A 16,526-nucleotide genomic window follows, 5' to 3' on the forward strand; every position below is an offset into this window, starting at 1 on the left:
AACGTGCAGACTATTTTCTAAATGGGGAGAAAATCCAGGAATCTGAGATGCAGAGGGACTTGGGAGTCCTTGTGCAGAACACCCTGAAGGTTAACTTGCAGGTCGAGTCAGTGGTGAGGAAGGCAAATGCCAGGTTAGCATTCATTTCAAGAGGTCTAGAATACAAGAGCAAGGATGTGATGCTGAGGCTTTATAAAGCACTGGTGAGGCTTCACCTTGAGTATTGTGAACAGTTTTGGGCCTCTCATCTTAGATAATATGTGCTGGCATTGGAAAGGGTCCAGAGGAGGTTCGCAAGGATGATTCCAGGAATGAAAGTGTTATCATATGAGGAACATTTGATGGCTCTGGGTCTGTACTCGCTATAATTCAGAAGGATGAGGGGGGATCTCATTGAAACCTCTTGAATGTTGAAAGGCCGAAACAGAGTAGATGTGGAAAGGATGTTTCCCATGATGGGACAAGAAGGCACAGCCTCAGGATAGAGGGGTGCCCTTTCAAAACAGAGATGCAGAGAAATTTCTTTAGCGAAAGAGTGTTAAATTTGTGGAATTTGTTGCCTCATGCAGCTGTGGAGGCCAGGTCGTGGGGTGTATTTAAGGCACAGATTGATAGGTTCTTGATTGGACATGGCATCAAAGGTTATGTTGAGAAAGCTGGGAACTGGCCTTGAGGAGAAGATAAAAAAGGATCAGCCGTGATTGAATGGCAGGGCAGACTATATGGGCCAGATTCTTCTCCTATGTCTTATGGTCTTGTAGACGAGGCTGGACAGGAAAACAGGTTGTCATGGACTAGATGGGATGAAAGTCCTGTTTCTGTACTAGTCCTCTATGACTCAGTGACTAAGCTAGTTACTAAGCTAGTTCAATGGTTCTGCTGCCAGTTTAGAGGCTGCCCAGGGGAAGTGATGAGAGGCATTGATCGTGTGGATAGTCAGAGGCTTTTTCCCAGGGCTGAAATGACTTACACGAGAGGGCACAGTTTTAAGGTGCTTGGAAGTAGGTACAGAGGAGATGTCAGGGGTAAGTTTTTTCAAGCAGAGAGTGGTGAGTGCGTGGAATGGGCTGCTGGTGATGTTGGTGGAGGCGGATACAATAGAGTCTTTTAAGAGACTCCTGGACAGGTACATGGAGCTTAGAAAAATAGGGAGTATGGGTAACCTCGGTAATTTCCAAGTAAGTACATGTTCGGCACAGAATTGTGGGCCGAAAAGCCTGTATTGTGCTGTAGGTTTTCTATGTTTCTGTGTTCTAAATGTCGTGTGTTGCTCCTCCAACTTGCACTTAGCCTCGACCAAATAGCGGTGGAGTTTAGGGACAGATGGTCAGTGTGGGAATGGGAAGGAGAACTAAAACGCCTGATAACCAGGAGATGCGGGTGGCCACGAGTGATGGAGTGAAGCAGTCACCCACCCTGTGTAGAAGCAGGTCTTTGAGGCCACGGAATAATCCAAGCATCCATTCATGCCAGTCCTACACTAATCCTTTTTTTTTCTGCCCTCATTCCTATCAACTCCCCCTCCCCAAAGTTCTATCACTCACCTACAATACACCTGTTAACATACCAATCGGCACACCATTGAATTGTCTCAAAGCACTCCACTTCCCTCCCGCATCCCACAGACGTTCAGGTCAGTAAGCTAAGTGCCTGCTGTAAGTTGCCCCTGTAAGTGCGTCGCTGGGGGCGGGGCTGGGAATATGAGGGGAACAAATAGAATTAGTCAAAAGTAGGTGCTTGACATTAGCACAGCCTTGATGGGCTGAGGGTCCTGTCTATCAGTTCTGTGATCCATGAGCTGGGAAGTTTGTCAGCAAAACCAGAGAAGGGAGCCATTGGACAGGTTAAGCAACACACTGTTTTACTGGTGATTAGGGGATCCAGTTACTTCTAAGGATTGTTAAAAGAAAACATAATTTAAAATATAAAATGTACACTGACCATGGATTGCAGGATGCTGGGAAATATGAAGGAATTGTGGGAGGTTATTTTGAGTTACAGAGTCATAGAGCACAGAAACTGCCCAATGTGTCCATACCTGCCTACAGTTAGTCCACAGCCTCGGCGATTCAAGTGCTCATTCAGACACCTGAAACGCCGTGACCTGAAGCACCCTTAGGTTCCAGATTTCAACCACTCTCTGGCTGAAATAAAAAACTGCTCAGATCCCCTCTTAACCCCTCACTGTAAACCCACAGATCCTTGCTATCGTAGCAGGCCCTGCTTCTAGGAAAGGAGGTACTTACGGAAGCCTTGGCTCAGTGAATGAAACCCACGAAGAGATCAAAAGCAAAACTGTTAGGGGTGCCATAACTGAGACGGTGGGCGTCAGCACTGCCAGTGTTGGACGGCCTGTTCCTCAAATGCCAAACCTCGTTTGCTTTCATTTCCAGTATTAGGATTACGTTACTCATTAATTGTGGACAGATTTCAACATTTCATGTAAACAATAGTTTTAACTATTTTGTTCCCAGGCGTCCTAACCTAGCATGAATTTCCCCCAGGACAAAGGAGGAGGATATTCGGCCCACTGCTTCCGTGCTGACACCTACTAGTCTTTCTTGTAACCCACTCTCCCCACTTTCCCGTCAGCTCCCCCTCCCCTCCCTATACCTGACCGCTCACCCATACACTTGGGAGCAATTTACAACGATCAATTACCCTACTGACCTGCATGTCTTTGGGATGTGGGAGGAAAGCCGCACAGTCACTGGGAGAAGGTGCAAACTCCAACTGCAGACAGTGGCGGAGGTCGGGATTGAACCTGTATGTCCGGAGCTGTAAGACATCGGCTCTACCCGCTGCACGCTGCGCACCGTATCAGCTGCACAGAGGACCGTATCCCAAATATCAGTCCCCTCTCCATGTGTGGGAGTGTTCCTTAGCTTTGCTCCTGAGAGGTTAGTCAAAGTAGACTATGAGAGTCACAGTGAGCACCAGAGCAGGAACAGGCCTTTCAGCCCATTGAGTCTGTACTGACTCATACTGATCTTATCGACTCTCAGTTCTCCTATCATTCACTGTAGGCACTTTACAGGGTCGATTAACATCACCTCCTGTGTTTTTGGGGTGTGTGCAGAAGCCAGAGCACTCAGTAGGAAACAATGCATTCACAGGGTGAGCATACAGACTCCTCATGCACAACTGCCAAGGTCAGGCTCGAACCCAAGTCTTCGTTGCGGTAAGGCATTGAATCTCTGTGCTGCACCACTATGCCACCAGCCACATATTCGCTCCATAAGTTCCCTCGGTACTGGGACAGCAGAGCAGTACAGCAGTGAGTTTAATGCTGTTACAGATCTAGCGATCAGTATTCACGGTTTGACTCCCATCACTGTCTGCAAGGAGTTTGTACATTCTCCCTTGACCATGTGGGTTTCCTCCAGATGCTCTGGTTTCCTCCCATATTCCAAAAACACATGGGCTATTAGTAAGCTGTGGGGTTACTATGTTGGTGTCAGAAGTGTGACCACGGTTGCAGGCTGCCCCCAGCATAATGCTCAGACTGACTTTGTTGTTGACACAAATGGCACATTTCATTGTATGCTTTGCTTAGGTTAGATTAGGTTAGATTATGAGGACACGCAGTCCCCTTTTATTGTCATTTAGTTAGGTATGCATTAAGAAATGATACAATGTTCCTCTAGTGTGATATCACAGAAGCACAAGACAGACCAAGACTGAAAAACTGCCAAAAACCACATAATTATAACATATAGTTACAACAGCGCAAGCAATACCGTAATTTTGATGAAGAACAGACCATGGGCACGGTAAAAAAAAGTCTCAAAGTCTCTCGAAAGTCCCATCATCTCATGCAGATGGTAGAAGGAAGAAAACTCTCCCTGCCATGAGCTTCCAGCGCAGCAAACTTGCCGATGCAGCATCCTGAAAACACCCGACCACAGTCCGACTCTGAGTCCGTCCGAAAACTTTGAGCCTTCGACCAGCCCTCCAACACTGAGCACTGAGCGCTTCAACCCCGGCCCCGGCCGCCGGCAGCAGGCAAAGCGAGGATCTGGGGCCTTCCCCTCCAGAGATTCTCGATCGCACAGTAGCAGCAGCAGCAAACCGGGCATTTCAGAAGTTTCACCAGATGTTCCTCCATGCTTCCCACGTCTGTCTCCATCAAATCAGAATTGTGCATGATTCCTACTTACAGATATGATATCATTCACCGGAGAGGCCGCGCGCACTGCGTCACACCGCCATCTTCTCCTCCCTCCTCCCTCCTGCTGATGTTTCAATGTTCACGTGACAGAAAGACAGCTAATCTTTAAAAAAAATATTGTTAATCTTTTTACTGCACAAATTGATAGGGTCTTTAAGAAGGCATGTGGTGGGCTGGCCTTCATTAATCTGGGTGCTGCGTATAATAGCCGTAAGGTAATGTAACTCTAAAATATCTGGTTAGATCACACTTGGAGTGTTGTGTTTCGTTTTGGTCGCCTCATCGTAGGAAAGATGTGGGAAGCTTCAGAGGGGGTACCGAGGCGATCTATCAGCAAGCTGCCTGGATAACAGGATGAGCAAGCTAGGGCTTTTTCTTCAGGGGAGAGGAGGATGAGAGGTGACTTGATAGAGGAGTACAAAACAATAAGAGTCATGGATAAAGTGGACAGTCAGACATTTCCCAGGGTGACAATGGCAAATATCACAGAGGACATACAGTGCTTTTAAGCTGAGCAGAGGAACGCACAGGGGAGATGCCAGAAGTATTTTTTTATACAGTGTTAAGTGCCTGGAGCGCTCTGCTGGGGATTCTAGTAGAGGACAATACGTTTGGGATATTTAGAAACATAGGAAGATCTACAGCACATTACAGGCCCTTCGGCCCACAATGTTGTGTCGACCATGAAACTATGAAACTACTCTAGAAACTATCCAGCATTTCCCTACCGCATAGCCCTCTATTTTTCGAAGCTCCATGTACCTATCTAAGAGTCTCTTAAAAGACCCTGTTGTATCTGTCCCTACCAACTTCACTGGCAGTGCATTCCACGTCCCCACCACTCTGTGAGATAAACTGATCTCTGACATCCCCATTGTACCTACTTCCACACACCTTAAAACTATGCCCCCTCGTGTTAGCCATTTCAACCCTGGGAAAAAGCCTCTGGCTATCCACACGATCAATGCCTCTTATCATCTTATGCACCTCTATCAGGTCACCTCTCATCCTCCGTCGCTCCAAGAAGAAAAGGCCAAAGTTCACTCAACCTATTCTCATAAGGCATGCTCTCCAATCCAGGCAACATCCTTGTAAATCTCCTCTGCACTCTCTATAGCATCCCCATCTTTCCTGTAATGAGGTGACCAGAACCGAACACAGTACTCCAAGTGGGGTCTAACTAAGGTCTTATATAGATTTAAGAGACTCTTAGGCACATGGATGAAAGAAGGAGGGTTATGTTCTGTGCAGGAGGGAAGGGTTAGATTGATCATGGAGTAGGTTAAAAGGTCAGTACATCTTTGCAGGCCAAACGCCTAGACTGGATGATCCTGTTCTGTAATGGCATCTTGAACTCAATCAATGTGCATAGCACAATTTATAAACCCAGTCTGTGCAACTGAACCTTACAGGGTTACCAAATATCCTATAAAATCTATCATGTCATGTGTTGGGAAAAAACAAAGATATTGGAGTGAGAGATGAACCTTATTATGAAGTTGAACCCAGAACAGTGTAAAGTTTAAACTCGTTTTTCTGATGAAGTGTTAGAGATGTATTAGGACTAGTAGTCCCGTTTAGGACTACTAAAGCTACCAAAAGGAAGGTACACACAGTTGCTGAGGAAATAGAGGAAGTCTTTGTAGATTATGTGCAGAACGCTGGTGCTGGTAAACAGAATGGATTGTCCCAGTGAGACTATTTCCATTCAAGTTTGTCACCAGAGCTCAGGTAAATCTGTAATCTGTGGATAATTACAAGACTCTCAAAGTAAAGAGCAAAATTTACCCAGTGAAGGTAAAAGTGACAGGCTATAATGCAGAGAACGTTTCAGTAAAATGGTGACCTTAAAGTACCTAAAGGCATAGATACTGGTTGCAGAAAAGAGAGTTCAGCCAATAATCAGGTCTGAGTGCATGTGAAAAGCTCATCCTGTTGAAAGAGTTTTTGTAGTGGCTTCACTGACCAAAAATGACCACACTTCACTCATGGAAAAGTACACAGATGTCTTTGAGGGTCTCAGATGCTTGCCTGGAACACACAAAATCCATATAGTTGTCATAATTTCTACAGAAAGAACTTCTGTAGAAAGAACTATCTACAGGGGCACAATTGAGAGCATCCTGACTGGCTGCATCACTGCCTTGTATGGGAACTATACCTCCCTCAATCGTAGATGTCTGCAGAGAGTGGTGCAGACAGCCCAGCACATCTGTAGATGTGAACTTTCCACTGTTCAGAACATTTGCAGAGACAGGTGTGTAAAAAGGGCCTGAAGGATCACTGGGGGCCCAGTCACCCCAACCACAAACTGTTCCAGCTGCGACCATCTGGGAAATGGTACCGCAGCATAAATGTCAGGACTGACAGGTTCTGGGACAGCTTCTTCTACCAGGCCATCAGACTGATGAATTCATGCTGACACAATTGTATTTCTATGTTACATTGAATGTCCTGTTGTACATACTATTTATTACCAATTACTATAAATTGCACATTGCACATTTAGACGGAGATGTAACGTGAAGATTTTTACTCCTCATGTATATGCAGGAGTAAGTAATAGGGTCAATTCAATTCAGTAGCTCCTGTTGTCCATGCATGCAGGAAAGTTCCATTTGCACATAGAGATAAACTTAAACAAAAATTAGCATGCATGGAATGGATGAATGTCATACAGAAAACTGAAGAATCAACAGATTGGATGAGCTCACTAGTTATTGTGCAAAAGAAAAATGAAATCATTCTGGATATGTTTAGACTCAAGAGATCTTAATAAAGCCATCAAGAGAAAGCATTTAAATTGCCAACATGGGAGGAGATCATGACCCGGTTTGGAGGAGCCAAGTGGTTTACCAAACTCAACGTATTGTATGTTCGAGACTGGGTACTTTTAACACACCGGAGGGAAGATAATTACTTTCTTCAGTTACTAATGGGATCCTGTCTGCACCAGAAGTCTTTGAGGGCCTGGTGTTGAGACCATGATGGATGACATCTTCGTGTGGGGATCCATCGAGGAAGTATATGATGCACAACTGAGACAGATGCTAGATGTGACATGGAATGTCAATTTGAAATTAAATAAAGAGAAATGTGAGTTTGGTGTTAATGGCTGACTTTTATAGGAGACATTATATTGTAAGAGGGAGTGAAGCCTGAACCAAGAAAGATGTCAGCCATTGAGAACACGGAGAAGCCCTGAAACAAAGAGGAGGTGAGCTGTTTCCTGGGTATGGTGACTTACCTGGCGAAGTTCATCCCTCAACTGTCTACTGTGTCAGTGGCACTTAGGTCACTCCCTCAGCAGCAAAATGAGTGGATTTGGTTCCAAGAGCAAGAAGAACGTTTCCAGAGGTTGAAAAGAATCCTAACTGAAGAGCCCATGCTGGTGTTTAATGATAAGGAGTACTAAGATCTCAGCTGATGTGTCCTGTTATGGCCTTGGAACAGCAGCATGATGACACATGGCAACCTGTGGCCTATGCATCAAGAGCTTGAACAAATGCAGAAGCCAACTATACACAGAAAGAGAAAGAGCTTCTTGCCAGCACATATGGCCAAGCTTTTGAAGTGGAGACAGACCATAAACCACTGGTCTCAATTATGTCCAAACCACTGAATGACTGTCCCATGAGGACACAGCACATGCTGATAAGCCTGCAGAAATATAAAGTGAAGATGACCTATAAAGGGAAGATGTATGTTTGCTGCTGATGCACTGTTCAAGCAGTCAACAAGAATGAAAAGAGTAACCAAGAGGTTAATGCTGATATATAGGCCTATGTTGACATGATTGTCACCTTCATTCCAGTATCTCCTGATAGAGCAGATATGATAAGGGCAGCAGCAGGAACAGATGAAAGAATGAAAGGACTCAAAGAGAAAATACAGAAGGGATGACCAGCAACTAAGAATAACTGTCCAATGTGTATTCAGAATTATTGGGCTTGCTGAGCTGAACTGTCAGTAATGGAAGATATGGTCTTCAAAGGGAACAGGTTTGTGATTCCAGTGTTGCTACACAAGGAAATGCTACAGAAGATACATGAAAAGCATCTTGGTGAGGAAAATAGTAAATGAAGAGCTTATGAAGTGATGTACTGGCCAAGAATGAAGCAAGACCACTACTTCATGTGAGATGTGTCTTACCTACAGACCAAAGCATCAAGCAGGTCTGCTTACACTGCACTCTGTACCAAACAGGACGTACTTCAAAGTTGGAGTGGGTTTGTTTGATTGTAATGGGAAGAGTCACATTGTTGTAACAGACTACTTTTCTAATTACCCAGAGGTTGCAACACAAAAATCAACATCCAGCAAAGCAATCATCACCTTTCGTGTGAAGCAGTATCAGACAATGGCCCAGAAATTTCCAGCTGTGAGCTTGAGTCCTTTGCCAATGTTTGGGACCTTTCGACATAGAACTTCAAATCCACAGCAACCAAAATCTCATGGCCTAGTAGAAAGTTCAGTCAAGACAGTGCAGGGTCTCAGGAAGAAAGTGCAAGGTGGATAGAAGGATTCCCACAGAAGTCTGATGATCTACAGAAGTGCATCACTGCAGAATGGCCTTTCACCAGCCCAGATGTTGATGGGTTGATGCATATGCTCTTATCTTCCAGTGCATGGAAACCTGTTGACACCTAAAGCAGCACACAAGGTCAAATTGGCTAAAGTAAAAGGGATCGAGAAGCAGAAAGAGTATCATGACAAGACTGTGAAAAGCCTACCAGTCCTGAAGCCTGGAGATCAAGTGTGAATCCAAGATCACAATCCTGCAACATGGTCCATATAAGGATATGTGCAAGAGGAAGTCCAGATCCAGATGGAGCGAGGAACACCTGAGTAGGAACAATGTGGATCTACAAGCTCCAACCCTTAGCTCTGACACTTCACCTGTCAGCACACCAAAGGGACCAACAGATGTAAAGAATAAATGTGTTGATCGGAATTCTCAGAAAGACACAAATATTAATGCACCAAATACAAGCAATACACCTATGGAAACATATGGCAGACCAAAAAGGATCATTAAACCAACTCAGAGACTGATTGAAAGTTGCAGTGATAAAGGGACTGGCTACAGAATGTAAATATCTTTGTTGCGAGGATTATTGTTTCTTGTAGGTTTGTGGGAAGCAGTATTGTGTTTGTTTTTCTTTAAAGGGTGAAGGTGTGTTATTATGTGTGTACATAATAAAGAACTTTAGTTTCCAGTGAGCAATGCGGGTGGTTCACATGGAACCAAAAAGGACACAGGCGAGCCTGTTGCACATGCTGGGGCTAGAACAAAAGCCATTGCTGTAAATCTGTAAATCTGTAAATAAAAGTAATTATAGTGTTTATCTTTAGAAAGAAAAAACATAACAGTTGGCATGGATGATTTGGGCAGAATGGCCTGTTTCCATGCTGTAAGACTGTGATGCTCAGGTTTATTTGATGACTTTCAGACATCTATTCTGTACTAGGTGTGACTCCAAACTCACTGCAAAATGCATGAACCTCTGGACTGAGTTGATATGTCATTCAGAACTACTTCAAGAGTCCAACACAGGGACTGCAGCAGTTTTTTTTTCCTCTCTCTCTCTGCAGTAACTAAGGAAGACAAAGGACGATAACTATGACACAAGCAAGCTCCCTGGAATTATTGAATTTGCATCCCAAAGGCCACAGTCTCTATAGATGAAAGATAAAAGGACAGTGCAGCCAAGGACAAGCCCTTCAGTACACTTTGTCTGCTGCGTTTCTGGGCTTAATGGCTGGCCTTCATTGAAACAAGGTTGACTCCTGACTGCCGCTTCCATTCAGGGGTAATTAGGGATGGGCAAGAAATGCCGGCGTTCAGTCATGATGAAACGTCTTGGTCTGAAACGTCAGCTGCTGATTTCCCTCAATAGATGCTGCCTGATTTGCTGAGATCTTCCAGCATTTTATCTGTGTTCCTCAAGAATTCCAGCACTTGAAGAATCATTTGCATGCCTGAGGCATTCCAATGATTTCCTTACTCTGAAGACAAATAAAAACAGTAGTCATAGAGTCATAATGCAAAGAAACAGGCCCTTTAGACTGCAATGTTCATGCTAACCCATCTACATTAATCTCATTAATCCCTTGTGCTGTAGCCTACCAGCACTTGTCAAGATAGGAGTTTGTTTACATATGTCTGAGATGCTGAAAGAATCTCTGCCTCTGCCACCCACCTGAGAAAAAGGGTCAATACTGCTGTGGCATTTCATCTCTCTGCTGTCTGCTCCTTAATCAAGCAGAATTTTTCTGCAAGTAAATCTAAAGACCATCGTGGCCTTATCTTAGATAGGATGTGTTGAAACTGGAGAAGGTCCAAAGGAGGATCTTGAAAATGATAACAAGATTGAATGGTTTGTCATACGATGGCTCTGGGTCTGTATTCACTGGAATTCAGAAGAATGAAGGGTGACCTCATTGAAACCTACAGAATGGTGAAAGGCCTTGATAGAGTGGATGTGGAGAGGATGTTTCCCATGCTGACAGAGTCCAAGACCAGAGGACACAGCCTCAGAACAGAGGGACGTCCTTTTAGAATGAAGATAAGGAGGAATTTCTTTAGCCAGAGAGAGGAGAACCTGTGGAATTTTTTGCTATAGGCAGCTGTGGACATTTAAGGCAAAGAATGATAGACTCTTGATTGGTCAGGGGATAAAGGGATATGGAGAAAAAGCAGGAGATTGGACCTGAGAGGAAAATAGGATTAGCGGTGATGAAATGGTGGACTAGACTCGATAGGCCAAATGGCCTAATTCTGCTTCTATATAACCATATAACAATTACAGCACGGAAACAGGCCATCTCGGCCCTTCTAGTCCATGCCAAACTCTTACTCTCACCATAACCCTCCATTCCTTTCCTGTCCATATAGCGCTCCAATTTAACTTTAAATGACAACATCGAACTGCCTCAACCACTTCTGATGGAAGCTCGTTCCACACAGCCACCACTCTCTGAGTAAAGAAGTTCCCCCTCATGTTACCCCTAAACTTTTGCCCTTTAACTCTCAACTCATATCCTCTTGTTTGAATTTCCCCCATTCTCAATGAAAAAAGCCTATCCACGTCAACTCTATCAATCCCCCTCATAATTTTAAACACCTCTATCAAGTCCCCTCTTAACCTTCTACGCTCCAAAGAATAAAGACCTGACTTGTTCAACCTTTCTCTGTAACTTAGGAGATGAAATCCAGGAAACATTTCAGTAAACCTCCTCTGTACTCTCCCAATTTTATTGACATCTTTCCTATAATTCAGTGACCAGAACTGTACACAATACTCCAAATATAGCCACACCAATGCCTCATACAATTTCAACATTACATCCCAACTCCTATACTTAATGCTCTGATTTATAAAGGCCAGCATACCAAAAGCTTTCTTCACCACCCTATCCACATGGGATTCCACCTTCAGGGAACTATGCACCATTATTCCCAGATCCCTCTGTTCTACTGCATTCTTCAATGCCCTACCATTTACCATATATGTCCTATTTTGATCAGTCCTACCAAAATGTAGCACCTCACATTTATCAGCATTAAACTCCATCTGCCATCTTTCAGCCCACTCTTCTAACTGGCCCAAATCTTTCTGCAAGCTTTGAAAACCTACTTCATTATCCACAACTCCACCTGTCTTAGTATCATCTGCATACTTACTAATCCAATTTACCACCCCATCATCCAGATCATTAATGTATATGACAAACAACATTGGACCCAGTACAGATCCCTGAGGCACACCACCAGACACTGGCCTCCAATCTGACAAACAGTTATCCACCACTACTCTCTGGTGTCTCCCATCCAGCCACTGCTGAATCCATTTTACTACTTCAATATTAATACCTAACGATTGAACCTTCCTAACTAACCTTCTGTGTGGAAACTTGTCAAAGGCCTTACTGAAGTCCATATAGACAACATCCACCACTTTACCCTCGTCAACTTTCCTAGTAACCTCTTCAAAAAATTCAATAAGATTTGTCAAATATGACCTTCCACGCACAAATCCATGTTGACTGTTCCTAATCAGACCCTGTCTATCCAGATAATTATATATACCATCTCTAAGAATGCTTTCCATTAATTTACCCACCACTGATGTCAAACTCACAGGCCGATAATTGCTAGGTTTACTCTTAGGACCCTTTTATAAAAAATGGAACAACATGAGCAATACGCCAATTCTTCACCACCATCCCCGTTTCTAATGACATTTGAAATATTTCTGTCAGAGTCCCTGCTATTTCCTCACTAACTTCCCTCAAGGTTCTAAGGAATACCCTGTCAGGACCCGGAGACGTATCCACTTTTATATTCCTTAAAAGCGCCAGTACTTCCTCTTCTTTAATTATCATAGTTTCCATAACTTACCCACCTGGTTCCCTTATCTTACACAATTCAATATCCTTCTCCTTAGTGAATACCAAAGAAAAGAAATTGTTCAAAATCTCCCCCATCTCTTTTGGCTCCACACATAGCTGTCCACTCTGATTCTCTAAGGGACTAATTTTACCCCTCACTATCCTTTTGCTATTAATATAACTGTAGAAACCCTTTGGATTTATTTTCACCTTACTTGCCAAAGCAACCTCGTATCTTCTTTTAGCTTATCTAATTTCTTTCTTAAGATTCTTTTTACATTCTTTACATTCCTCGAGCACCTCATTTACTCCATGCTGCCCATATTTATTGTAGATATCTATCTTTTTCAGAACCAAGTTTCCAATATTCCTTGAAAACCGTGGCTCTCTCAAACTTTTAACCTTTCCTTTCAACCTAACAGGAAGATAAAGATTCTGTACCCTCAGAATTTCACTTTTAAATGGCCTCCATTTCTCTATTACATCCTTCCCATAAAACAAATTGTCCCAATCCACTCCTTCTAATTCCTTTCGCATCTCCTCAAAGTTAGCCTTTCTCCAATCAAAAATCTCAACCCTGGGTCCAGACCTATCCTTCTAAATAATTATATTGAAACTAATGGCATTGTGATCACTGCACCTGAAGTTCTCCCCAACACAAACCTCCGTTACCTGACCTATCTCATTCCCTAACAGGAGATCCAACACTGCCCCTTCTCTAGTTGGTACCTCTATGTATTGCTGCAAAAAACTATCCGGCACACATTTTACAAACTCCAAACCATCCAGCCCTTTTACAGTATGGGCTTCCTAGTCGATGTGTGGAAAATTAAAATCTCCCACAATCAGAACCTTGTGCTTACCACAAATATCTGCTATCTCCTTACAAATTTGCTCCTCCAATTCTCACTCCCCATTTGGTGGTCTATAATACACCCCCATTAGTGTTACTACACCTTTCCCGTTCCTCAATTCCACACAAATAGCCTCCCTAGATGAGCCCTCTAATCTATCCTGCCAGGGCACCGCTGTAATATTTTCTCTGACAAGCAATGCAACACCACCCCTTCTAATCCCTCCGATTCTATCACACCTGAAGCAATTAAATCCAGGAATATTTAGTTGCCAATCACATCCCTCCTGTAACCATGTTTTACTAATAGCTACCACATCATACTTCCAGGTATCAATTCATGCTTTAAGCTCATCCACTTTTCTTATAGTGCTCCTAGCATTAAAATAAATGCATTTAAGAAATTTTCCACCTCTTACGCTCTGTTTATCACTAACGGTGCAAACAACTTTACTATTTTCTTTTTCTTCCTTCTTCCCTACATCTGTTCCTACACTCTTGTTCCCCTTCCCCCTTGTATCTAGTTTAAATCCACTGGAGCCTATATCTTATGCTCTTAAGGCCGGAAGTGCTCCAAACTGAATGCAGACCTTTTCCCCAGGGAAAGGGAACCAAACGCTGCAGTGCTCTGGTTTGAGAGTTACTGACTTGGCTTGGGACTTGGATTGAAGCACTTAACAGAAGCTCGGTTTGGATGTCATGTCTGACTTTATTTGATTACAGTATGATGTGAATGCATTCCCCGTGCCATCAAAGTAGCCAGCCACCCAGGAAACTCGGCCCTTCTGGAGACCTCACCAACTGCACGGTGGGACGTCTTTGTTTTTCATCTTCATCTGTCGAGTCAGACCAGCTAAAGACTTTTACCTGGAATGGAGATCAGAGACACCATCAATGGTGTAACGAGCAACAGGAGAAACAGCAGCCAGGATGTGAACTACAAATTACAGCAGGAGACAGAAAAGGCGTGTCAGAAGAGCAATGCCAAGATAATCATTGGGGATTTTAACACGAAGGTGGATTGGGAAAACTATGGCTTTTTAGAACAGCTTGTTGTTGAGCCCACTAGGGGGTCGACCATGCTGGATTGGGTGTTGTACAATGATCCGGAGGTGATAAGCGAGCTTAAGGTTGAGGAACCCTTGGAGAATGGAGGTCATAATATGATCGAGCTCACTTTGAAATTTGAGAAGGAGAAAGAGACACTAGCAGGAAGGACAGCAGAGCAGCGACGGCTGGAGTTCCTGCGAAGAATAAGGGAAGTGCAAGACAGATATATTCCGAATAAGAAGAAATTTTTGAATGGAAGACAGACACTACTGTGGCTGACAAGTGAAGTCAGAGCCAAAATAAAAGCTAAAGAGAGGGCATACAAGGAAGCCAAAGCTAGTAGGAAGATAGGGGATTGGGAAACTTTCAAAAACTTGCAGAATGAAACTATGGGCATTAGAAAGGAAAACATGAATTATGAAAGGAAGCTGGCGACTAATATCAAAGATACTAAAAGTATTTTAAGTATATAAAAGGTAAAAGAGAGTTGAGGGTAGATATAGGACCAATAGAAAATGATGCTGGAGATATTGTAATGAGAGACGCAGAGATGACAGAGGAACTGAATGCATATTTTGCATCAGTCTTCACAGTGGAAGACATCTGCAGTATACCGGACATTCAAGAGTGTCAGGGAAGTGAAGTATGTGCAGTGAAAATTACGACTGAGAAGGTGCTCAGGAAGCTTAATGGTCTGAGGGTGGATAAATCTCCTGGACCTGATGGAATACACCCTCAGATTCTGAAGGAAATAGCTGGATATATTGTGGAGGCATTAACAATGATCTCTCAGGAATCGATAGATTCTGGCATTGTTCCGGATGACTAGAAAATTGCAAATGTTATTCTGCTAATTTAGAAAGGTGGGAAACAGCAGAAAGGAAAATGTAGACCTGTTAACCTGACATCAGTGGTTGGGAAGTTGTTGGAATCGATTGTTAAGGATGAGATTACAGAGTACCTGGAGGCACATGACAAGATAGGCCAAAGCCAGCATAGTTTTATGAAAGGAAAATCCTGCCTGAATAACCTACTGTAATTTTTTGAGTGAATTACAAGCAGGGTAGACAAAGGAGATGTAGTGGACGTGGTGTACTTGGATTTTCAAAAGGTCTTTGACAAGGTGCCGCACATGAGGCTGCTTAGCAAGATAAGGCCCCTGGAAATATAAGGGAGTTACTAGTGCAGGTGGAGCATTGGCTGATCGGCACAAAACAGAGAGTGGGAAAAAGAGATCCTATTTTGGCTGGCTGCCGGTTACCAGTGGAGTTCAACAGGGGTCGCTGTTGGGATCGCTGCTTTTTACGGTGTTTGTCAATGATTTGAACTATGGGATTAATGGATTTGTGGCTAAATTTGCCGATGATACAAAGATAGGTGGAAGAGCAGGTAGTGTTGAGAGCCTGCAGAGAGACTTAGATAGTTTAGGGGAATGGGAAAAGAATGGCAAATTAAATAGAATGTTGGAAAGTGTATGGTCATGCATTTTGGTAGAAGAAATAAATGGGCAGAGTATTATTTAGATGGGGAGAGAATTCAAAATGCAGAGATGCAAAGGGACTTGTGCAGGATACTCTAAAGGTTAACCTCCAGGTTGAGTCTGTTGTGAAGAAGGTGAATGCAATGTTGGCATTCATCTCTGGAAGTATAGAATATAAGCGCAGGGATGTGATGTTGAGGCTCTTCAAGGCACTCGTGAGACCAGACTTGGATTTTGCAGTTTTGGACTTATTATTTTCGAAAGGATATACTGACATTGGAGAGGGTTCAGAGAAGATTCACAAGAATGATTCCAGGAATGAGAGGGTTACCATATGAGGAACATCTGGCAGCTCTTGGGTTGTATTCCCTGGAGTTCAAGAGAATGAGGGGGGATCTCATAGAAACATTCCAAATGTTAAAAGGCCTGAACTGATTAGATATGGGAAAGTTACTTCCCATGGTAGGGGAGTCTAGAACAAGAGGGCACGACTTCAGGATTGAAGGATGTCCATTCAGAACAGAGATGCGGAGAAATTACTTTCGTCAGAGGGTGGTAAATCTGTGGAATTTGTTACT

At 43.4% G+C, this 16,526-nt stretch overlaps 2 protein-coding genes across 3 annotated transcripts in view; both read right to left on the reverse strand.

Moving 5' to 3' along the window:
• Positions 1 to 2,380, reverse strand: part of LOC134346710 (complement C3-like) — a 70,895-nt gene extending 68,515 nt beyond the window's left edge. For both annotated transcript variants that reach the window (XM_063048265.1, XM_063048266.1), the window contains exon 1: positions 2,247 to 2,380. In XM_063048265.1, coding sequence (XP_062904335.1) covers positions 2,247 to 2,311 — 65 coding nt within the window. In that variant the 5' untranslated portion in view covers positions 2,312 to 2,380. The remainder of the gene's footprint in view (positions 1 to 2,246) is intronic.
• Positions 2,381 to 14,086: 11,706 nt separating this feature from the next.
• The window catches only part of LOC134346711 (complement C3-like), a 74,212-nt gene continuing 71,772 nt past the window's right edge, over positions 14,087 to 16,526 (reverse strand). The window contains exon 21 of the mRNA XM_063048267.1: positions 14,087 to 14,285. Within this exon, the coding sequence (XP_062904337.1) occupies positions 14,282 to 14,285 (4 nt within the window). The 3' untranslated portion in view covers positions 14,087 to 14,281. The remainder of the gene's footprint in view (positions 14,286 to 16,526) is intronic.

This window comes from Mobula hypostoma, chromosome 5 (assembly GCF_963921235.1).
Source record: "Mobula hypostoma chromosome 5, sMobHyp1.1, whole genome shotgun sequence".
NCBI classification, from domain to species: Eukaryota; Metazoa; Chordata; class Chondrichthyes; order Myliobatiformes; family Myliobatidae; genus Mobula; species Mobula hypostoma.